Raw genomic sequence first — 9,729 nt, 5'->3', positions numbered from 1 at the left:
AAACTTAATACAGAAAGGCCCTTGTTCCAACAGGGTTGGGAACTCGGGTCTTCTTGCTGCAAAGGCAATAGTATCTTGCACTGTATCAATAATTTATAGTGTTTAAAAAAAACTGAACTATTTGGAACCTGCAATTTTGTATTTGTCCACAGTGTGTCGCAATTGTATACATTTTTATTCCTCTTTAAAAGTGCTGGGGTTTTTTTTGTCTGTCGTGTAAACTTGGTGTGATAGACCCTTTTCACAGCAGATATGTTTCAACATGAAAAAGTAGTACAAACACAGATTTCACCAATAACATTAATAAGGGTTCCACTGCATGTTTAGGAGAACCAGTGTGCAAGTGTAAGGGTCGTACACACTAAATACTTTAAGCACTTTAACTTGTTTTTATTTTAAAATTGCTTATGTTTCCTGTATTTTCTGGATATGTTCAATTAGAGTGATAAAGAAATAAATATACTGTATGGTTGTTAGAGCGTTGCTGAAACAACAAACCTAAAGATGTCCTAAAACTTTTGCACATCCCTATACTGCATATATTATAAGAGAAATAAGGTTGCTCTCATTTAATATACACTGGTGTTCAATGTCCTCCCTGGTTAAATAGGTGGTGGATTACACTATGTTTACTAATATTAGCCTAAGTGTTACTTCCTGTTGCAGCATTACATGTGAGGGGATGTGCTACTTTTTGTGCTGCTGTGGACGTCACATTTATTGGTCGATGTCATGAGGTGTTTTTTTTTTTTTTTAAAGTATCGGGCCAAATAAAGTGTCCGATATTCAGATACTGACGTGAGGTGAGCGGAAGTCACAGATGTAAAGTCTGTTCTCTCCTCACGGATGTGTTCACAAAACACATGTAGGCTTAATTTAGTGCATATGGTGAAAGGTTTGTGTTTTTAAAAGACATATGGAAGGAGGTTGGGCTCATTTTAACTTTAAATTGTTAATGCAACTTATCTGTATTTGTTTATCTTATAAACCACACATCTAATCACTCATAGGCCTGCACTGGCAGTCACTTACAATATAGTATATACACTGTATGAAGAAGTTATCCTTTCTCTTGTATACACACATATTATGCACACTCACACATGGACTCACACACACACATCTGATCATCTGGTTCTTTTTATCCAGTTCAGAGAGTGGAATGCATTGTTGCTACGCCTGGTTTTCATTGGAGCTTTTTCACCATAAAGATAGTTCTTATAATTGCAGTGATTCTGCCTGCACTGCTTTGATTTTCCTTTTCCATTTGTTCGTCTTCCTCTGTCACATTAAAAAAAGATCACATTTCCGAGTTTAGAATGAAGCTTTGTCGTAGCTGCACAACATGCACGTAAAATTAAAGTGTAAGAATAAAAATGAAGAGTCTTTACATCGGTCAAATAATGTGGAAAAATAATCCCATTGACCTTCACAGATATTTTATCAGGAAAAGGAATGTAATCTATAAAATATAACCTTGAAATCATTTTCACAGAGAGCCAAACATATGGTCGCGAAGGTGGGAGCTGCAATACTTTTGTAGTGGCAATAATATGTATGAAGGACTGATGTCAGATATGCTGTAAACCCCATGACATAAAGTGCTTTATAAATAAAATGAATCATGATTATTATTATGAAAGACATGCAGTCATATTTGATTTAAAAACAGCCTAATGGACGGTCACACTTGTGTAACCATGGTTTTCTGAGTGAAGAGACTCTCATGTTCAGAGCGAGAGAGTTCACATATAATAGGAAACTGCACTTTGTTGCTTGTATTAGACCATGAGAGAACTTTGTAGTAAAAGGGACTCAGTGGGCTATAATCTGTCAAATATAACCCCAAGGATCATTTCATTCTAATGCTGCGCTAGTATTCTTTGCTTCATGTTTCTTAGTATTTAATTCATAAAATCTTATTAACACCTATTTAAATTTAACCTTCATTCATCTTCTACCCCTTTCTCCTCCACATGATGCATCTTGGACAGGTCGACAATCCATTGCAGGGAAAACACATGGAGACAAATAATAACCATTCACTCTCACTCCCACAGTCAGTTTAGAGTGTCCAATTAACCTAATCTGCATGTTTTTTGGACTGTCTGGAAGAAAGCCCCATGTGCACACGGGGGCAGAACATACAAATCCCACATGGAAAGGCCCTAAGTTGAATCTGACCCCAGTGACCTTGTTGCTGCGAGACAACAATGACAGCCACTGAAAACCTGTATGGTCACGACACCTGTCACGTTCTTTGATTTGTAGGTGTAGTTGTGGGAGGGGAAGCGCAGGTTTTCCAGTCAAAAAGTCTCCTGTCAGTGATTGTGTGGACTTTTGCAGACGGTGGCGCCTGTTACTCTGTCAGGTTTATTGATAGTTGCTGCCACTTTCTTTATGTTCCAGTTGGACAAGTGGCTTTTAAGTTTTTTTTTACCTTGAGGCACCAAATTTCACTCCCTGACGCTCACACACATTTTTAAAGCACCTCCTCCTCTCCTTTGCAATATACTGCAGGAATAACGTCTTTTCACTTCTTTGCAGGACAAAAGACCCCTCCCACCGTAATAATGTTATATGCTTATGCAACATAACATCCATGTGCTTGTGATTATCTGTACATGATTATATAAAATGTGTGTGACTGCTTTTTAATTGAGACGACAACAATCGTCAGCTGTGGAAGAAGACAAAAAATGCCTGTGTGTGTGAGAGAGAGAGTGACAGACAGAGGGAGAGAGAGAGAGATGTGAGCAAGAAAATGCTTTGAAGTCAGAAAATTCCAGGAGTTTCCTGTTAACAAGAGTGGTGTGTAATGTGAACCAGGAGTGTGTGTCTGTGTCCAAGCAGAGAAAAGTCCTTGCCCAGTCTATCTCTGAAAGACTCAGTATGAAAGTTTCTTTTTACTCTATTCATTGACTTTTAAACTGCTTCAGATGCAGCAGCAGCAGCAGCAGTGGTGGTGGTAATAGCACGACATAACTGTCTTGCTTTTTTAACCCCAACGGAGGATTTGTGAGACGCTAACCAGTTCCAGCCGCTCGACAAACAGAACCGCTCAACCATGTCAGTAAGGATGTGTAGTCTCTTTACCTCACGCTCACATCTGCTGATGTTTGCTGCATTGTGGAGCCTCGGCTACCAGAGCGTGCTCGCTGCGGGGCCAGGCATCGGTCGGAGCAAGCCCAAGGAACAGTTGGACCCCAATGTAAGGGACTGGGGAGACTATTCTGACCTCCCTCCAGGAATAGAGCAGGGACTGGGGTTGCATGAAGACAGAGAACATGGAAACAACAGAGGAGTTGAGGAAACATCATCGAGCCTGGCTCCAGAGCTGGATTTCCTGGCTGAATTTGCAGGCAAGAGAAATAGAATAATCTGCAGATGAGTGCGTTTGACTTCATTCATATTATTACCTACACTCCCCTTCTAGGTAAAAAGCGACTGTGGGTGATAACAGCCCCGTCACACACTGACCACTATCTGCGTATGATGGAGAAGCAGCTGGAAGACATGGAGCAGGTACAAATCATTTCATTGTTATTTAGATATAAAAAGAAAAATACACTTTCACCATCTCACTCCTTTTTCCACTCAGAAACTGCTAAACTGTCGTCTGGCAGAGAGGGACACCTTCATCATCACCATCATCCAGAACGCTATGATGGAAGGTCGGATACAGAAAACAACTTTCCAAGGAGAAGCCACTGTGGAGAGCCTCGACCCAGACACAGTTACCAGGCTGCTGCACTATCTGGAGCTTAACAGCCAGGTTAAAAATACTGTCTTAAATAAAAAAAATCAGAGTTTAAACTCTCTGGTTTACCTGCTCTTCTTTACACAACACCAATCATTTCAGGGGCAAGCCTTCACAATGCTGGTCCTGAGGAAAACTCTGCATGTCAGCGAGCGGTTCCCATATCCAGTCCGCGTCGAGGCGATTTTGGAGCTCATCGATCAGTTCCCCAAGAGGAAGCTGGAGAAGATGACCAGAAACGGGGCCAATTTAAGGTTTGGTTGTATGACTTATAAGATAAGATTATTAGAGCTGCTTTGCGATTAATCCGTTGATTATTTTCTCAATTAATCGATTGGTCCATAAAATGTCAGATAATGTTAAAAAAAAACGTTGATCAATGTTTGTCAAACCTGGAAATGACGATGTTCTCAAATGTCTTGTTTTGTCTTATTTTGTCCACAAACCAAAATGATTCACTTTTAATAATTTCTTTGTTATGTGGAGCAAAGAAAACAAGAAAATATTCACATTTAAGAAGCTAAAACAATCAGAAATCTTGTTTTAATCATGAAAAAAGCTTCAAAAGCTATCAAAATAGTTGACGATTAATTTAGTAGTCGATTAATTATCGATTATTAATTCTTACAGCTCTAAACATTATCCTTCATTAGTCCAGGGGATAATGTAAAGGTAACAAATGGTGAGCATGTATTATAAACACCAGGCAATATAAGAAATATAGAATATTGGGAAATTTTAAGATGCTAAAAAAAACTTTTAATATCTACAATGTAAACCATGTTTATCCACAATATATATATATAACATGGCATATTATTAAGTGTACTTTCATGATGTTATATTTAAACTTTTGTACAGAAATATGTGTGAGTGAATTTGATAACAGTGACTTTTAGATAGAAGATATAATTATTTATAGTCTTCACAATGTCGAGTTTTTGGACAATCAGTCCTACGGATGCAGTTAAAGTCTAGTCTTCATTTAAACACTTTAAAAAAAGTTATAATTGTTTTCCAAGTGTACCAGAAAGTGAATAAATAAAGCGATTTAGGAATAACAACTACACAAATCCTCTGATGGATGTTTGTCTTGTTTTAATGCAGGTGTATCACCACTAAAAAGAAGGTTGTTATGAAAAGAAAAAAGATGGTTAAAAGGAAAAGAGTGCTGAGCCCACAGAGGCAAGGAAATGTGACCTCTTTGGTGGCCTTACCACGAAAACCACCCATGGACAAAAAGGCTGCCCTGAAAAGTAAGATCCAGGACATACTGAACGGACGGTCGAGATTTGTGATCCGTAAAGCGCCTGCTGCGGGCTCCACGAGGGGCAAGGACTCCAGCAATGGTGGTCAAACTGTCTCTAACAGACTGGAAAAAGCGAAAGAGAACAGTCCTCCATCTGTGTCAAAGAGCGAAGAAGAGAGGAAGAAAAACAGGTGCCTTTTTTTCCATATTTGTGTCAGTTTTAAAAAAATAAACAAATCCATGTGGATATTGTGAAGGACTGAACTGCACAACTGTTTAGACTTTGTATTCCAATCGGAGGGAGGCCTGACATGTACATCATGTCTGCTCATTAACCCCAAACAGAGATGTGTTTTTTTTTCTCGTTCTGTTTTTTTAAAGAGCTGGATGAACATCAAAGTAATGTTTTTCGGTGCTGTTTTACAGTCCTGACCCCAGTGAGGGAGAAGGAAAGAAAACACATGGAGAGAAAAACGGCGAGGACAAAAAAGAACAAAATCTAAAGGGTGACTCGCAAGAAAAACAGAGCTCGAAGAAAAAGGGCAAAGGAAGAAAAGGAAAGAAAGGAAAAGGAAGAGGGAAAAAGTCAAATAAAGAAGCCAGTGAGAAGGATAAGAAAGCCCTGAAGGAGTTTTTGGACAGTTTTAAAGGAACAAGAAGACTGATGGTGAGAACTATTCATCATCCTAGTGTACACTGGCATCTACATAGTGCACAATGTACATGATCACGTGTCCTGTTTTTAGCTGATCTCAACACCCAGCAGAGACGCGACACTTTACGTCCAGCAGAAGGAAGAAAACGAGAAGCATCATTGTGACCTCGCGATCAGGAAGATCACTGTGGCGACCATAGTGAAAGGCGGCGGCGCCACCCTTACATTGCAACACCACCAGCTCGGTAGGTGTTTGTGTATTTCTCTGTGTGCGTGTTCACACATCCACTTTGACTTGGTTGCCAACATCAGTTGTTCTGCTGCTTATGTGCTGTGGGCATTCTTGATGTCTTAGATTTGAGTAAACAATGGGAGAAAAAAAAGTGGAAAAAAAGAGTCTAGAGCCACGCTGGAGGTTGTGTGAGATTGAAATCAGTCACAGAGATGCTTTGGTTTGTGAGCACATTAACATCTGATCATTTTCAGTAAACACTTACTACAGCTGAGGCTTATGGGATTGTTTTGCAGCAGTTAAAACCTGTACATTTTGCAGGTCTTTTTGACCATCACCTCTCCATAAATAAGCAGACAGGTGATGGTGGTTGCTGATCTTGGTTGTTGTTTTGGTTCCTACTGTGTATTTATACGTGTGTATTTCAGAGTCCGAGCCTCCACTCCCTGACCTATCAGAGACCTTTGATTCGGGCCTGGTCTCCCTGTTGAGGGCAGAGCTCAAACTGTCGTCCTCCGACCTCTTTTCCATGACTGTCACTGATTACGACATCACGTCCAATGTAAGAATGTTTGTGTGTCACTTTTACACACCTGGTTGCTGCTTTGTTTAAATGGCGCAATGAAAGGTTTGTGGCCTATTCAAATATGAAAAAATCCCTGTTTCTCTTTCAATTGTGAATTTTTGTAATATTTTAAATATGGAAAGAGGAAACATGTCGTGAATGTTATATATATATATTTCCTCAGAGAGTCTTTGAAGCTCCACCGTCAAGCTCGGCTCTGTTTGAGTACATAGACAACTTTTCTTCAAGGCGCTCAGAGAAAGAAAAGGAGAGAGAGAGTCCACCAGTGTGCTACACAGACAAAGAGCCTGAAGAGGAGAATTCCTTGCTCAGGTAAATTACTGTGATCTAGATGTAATCATCTAGTCGTCTTGAGGTGACAATTTCTGGAGGCTTTTCTGCTGGCCTTTAACCAAACAATGATTTATGTTTAACATCATATAAGTGTATTCCATCATTGCACATAAAAACAACTATATGAAATGTAAAAAAGCCAAACTGAATACGTTATTAGTGGTCAACATAGTGAGACATGTTAGTGAAATATCTACAACATTCAAACTCGAATGCATCTTTCTTTTGTTGGATGTTTCAGGTTCATGTCTAAGAGAAGATTGGTGATCGTCTCTGCTCCCTCTGAGGAGGACTACTCTTTCCAACAGCAGCTCTCTGCTATCAGGGGACAGGAGTGTCACCTGGGTATAGAAACAAAGCACACAGATAATTCACCTTTTGTCTACTTTGCACTTTTTAGTCAAATATGTAAACATTTTAATGGGGCCCAGAAAAAAGCTAAACAAACCATTACGTAACGAACAATGTGTTGCGATGTACAATGTGTCCAATCTTTGAGGAGCCTAACTCAAAAGGTAAAGGATAGATTATATAAACTTTACTGAGGATGTAGGTTACAGCCAAAAGCAGAAATTAAAACAGTCTTGGTAAAGGTTTGCGCCTTCTGATTCCTTTCTCTACCGAAGTTAAATTAGCTGTAATAAAGCATTTATATCAATATCTAGTTATTACAGCTACAAGGCTCAGACTCAAGTGTGTCTTTCCTCAGGTATTCGACACTTTGCCATGTTACAGCTGACTGGAACTGGGGACAAAGCCTCGGGCAAGGTTGAGTTATTTCCTCTAAATGGTGAGTCTCATTAATGTGAGCAAGTCCAGGTACGTGGGACTGGAATAATTTCATGTGAAACCTGTGTGGACATTTGTATGGTTTCACTCTGTCATCCTCCCTCCAGGTCGCAGTCAGAGTGAGGTTGAGCCGCTATCCCGCAATATGGTAAACAACATGAGAGAGCAGCTGAAGATCAGCAAGGACTACTTCAGCATGCTGATCGTGGGCAAAGACGGCGATGTCAAGACGTGGTTCCCGTCGCCCATGTGGTCCCTGGAAAACATTTACGACCTGGTGGACTCCATGGAGCTCCGCCTGCACGAGGAGATGCTGCAGAAGAGACTCGGAATCCACTGCCCTGAGGACAGGGGAAGAGGAGGCAGCGAGGCAGGACACTAAGGAGGATATGATGAAGACAGGGTGGAGGAGAGATACTGATATCATCCCTCAGAAGTATAATGAAAAAAAGGGATTTAAAAAGGAGGCAATGGAGTGATGTGACGTAATGTATATGAAGCATTGGACTTTTTTTTTTTACACGACTGATAAATAATGACAGACAGAAAACTAGTCTTCGGGACTTAAAAGATTCTATGTATTATATGTTTATGTAATAAATTACCTAAATGGTTTAATTCAAGAAAGTCTTAATAAAATATACATGTGCACTCTTCAGTTGTTATATAGATACTTTTGCGTTGTGTTATTGTGTTGATTAGAAGAGGACAGGGAACATTCACAAGTTCCTAAGATTGTGCTTTTTAGCAACACATGTGCAACCTTTTCTGAACATATCCAGTGTAAAGAAGAAAAGCAAAAATGGGAGTTTTCTGTTCCACTAAAATCAAAATTGTAAGTAAACAAGTGTTTGTTTGCTTTTTGACTCTGAGCTAAACATCTGTTTTTAAAGAGCTGCCTTTTGTGTAAACATCTCCCAGGTCAGTAAAACAATGAGTTATTCATCCTGAATGTCCCAGGACATTCTTTTATGACATTAGTTTGAACAGCATAATTTAACTTGCAGCATTTTCAATGTACTAGTACCACAATGTCCATGCATGGCAATTTTAATCTAAACCCTTGTCGATGCCATCCGTAAATTTCTGTGGCCAGTTTAAGTTTTTTAAATACTCATTACACCGCAATCCAAAAAAATACCCTGCAAAAAATGAAACATGAACAACAAACATCACACATATACATCACATCTATATGTTCAGCAGTATTTTAGACTAAAACATGTCAAACACTAACTGTGTGGATCTGTCTGAAATGAAATCATTTGAAAACTGAAGCAAAGGTTTTTTTGTCACTAAGATGTGTGCCTTCAAGTGTTCATGCTGCACATGCTACATCTGTGTGTAATAAGTGACAACATGAGGATCAGCTGGTATTGTACCATAATAGAAGTAATGCTGTTGTGTGGCATGTGAACGTGAGCAGAAGAAAAGGCAACAGGGTTCACTGAATGAGGCAAATGAAAGACTAAAAAGTGTGAAATACCCTCTGTAGGTAGAAATAAAGATTTGCCAGTAAATATTGTTTACACTTGCTTTCCTACTCAATTTAACATCTAAATATATACTGCATGGCCCATGACAGCCACCAGGGGGACTAGTAGGCAAAAAAGTTCTTCATATTCAAGAAATGCTGATTAATTGGGGCATGTGTCTACTGTGGCCACATGACACTCACCGATGTGGCAGCTGTGAAAAGTAGCCTGCATATACTGTGAAAGCCTGGGTTATGCAGGTGACTGTGCCAACCTCATTTAACTCCTGCACCTGGACCTGTCCAACTGACTACAATACCTCAACATCTGGTTGATGGGTAGAATTTGAATTTTCTCGAGAATTTAATGGTTAAAAAACAACAACATTTGATTTCAATAAATAAGTTCACATAAATGGTATAATATGTCAAAACTAGAAACATTGGACAAACGTGACCATGAAAGACTTCTCTCGTTTTTGTTGACCTGCCAGTGACTGAGAGATTAATATTTATTCGGCACAGACGGAAAGTACAATGATTTTTGCCAGTGATAGGCAAATGCATTAGATGGAAACACAGACATAATAACAGAGGCAAAGAGGGAGACACTCACGCTACTACTGAGAGAGGAAGTGCCCAGTTGCAGAC

General features: G+C 39.5%; 1 protein-coding gene across 1 annotated transcript; it reads left to right on the top strand.

The window, feature by feature from the left end:
* Positions 1–3,079: 3,079 nt before the first annotated feature.
* ccdc80l2 (coiled-coil domain containing 80 like 2) lies at positions 3,080–7,986 on the top strand (the record flags this gene model as incomplete). The annotated part of the gene is made up of 12 exons (XM_083903074.1): positions 3,080–3,362; positions 3,437–3,525; positions 3,602–3,775; positions 3,863–4,014; positions 4,868–5,200; positions 5,436–5,676; positions 5,756–5,909; positions 6,325–6,458; positions 6,646–6,794; positions 7,057–7,160; positions 7,525–7,605; positions 7,712–7,986. The coding sequence occupies 12 exons, from the start codon at positions 3,080–3,082 to the stop codon at positions 7,984–7,986; spliced, it is 2,169 nt and encodes a 722-aa protein (XP_083759200.1).
* Between the last annotated feature and the right edge of the window lie 1,743 nt (positions 7,987–9,729).

The sequence above is a fragment of the Microchirus variegatus genome (genome assembly GCF_963457635.1).
Source record: "Microchirus variegatus genome assembly, chromosome: 16".
Classification (NCBI taxonomy): domain Eukaryota; kingdom Metazoa; phylum Chordata; class Actinopteri; order Pleuronectiformes; family Soleidae; genus Microchirus; species Microchirus variegatus.
This window is presented reverse-complemented; position numbering and strand designations above follow the sequence as displayed.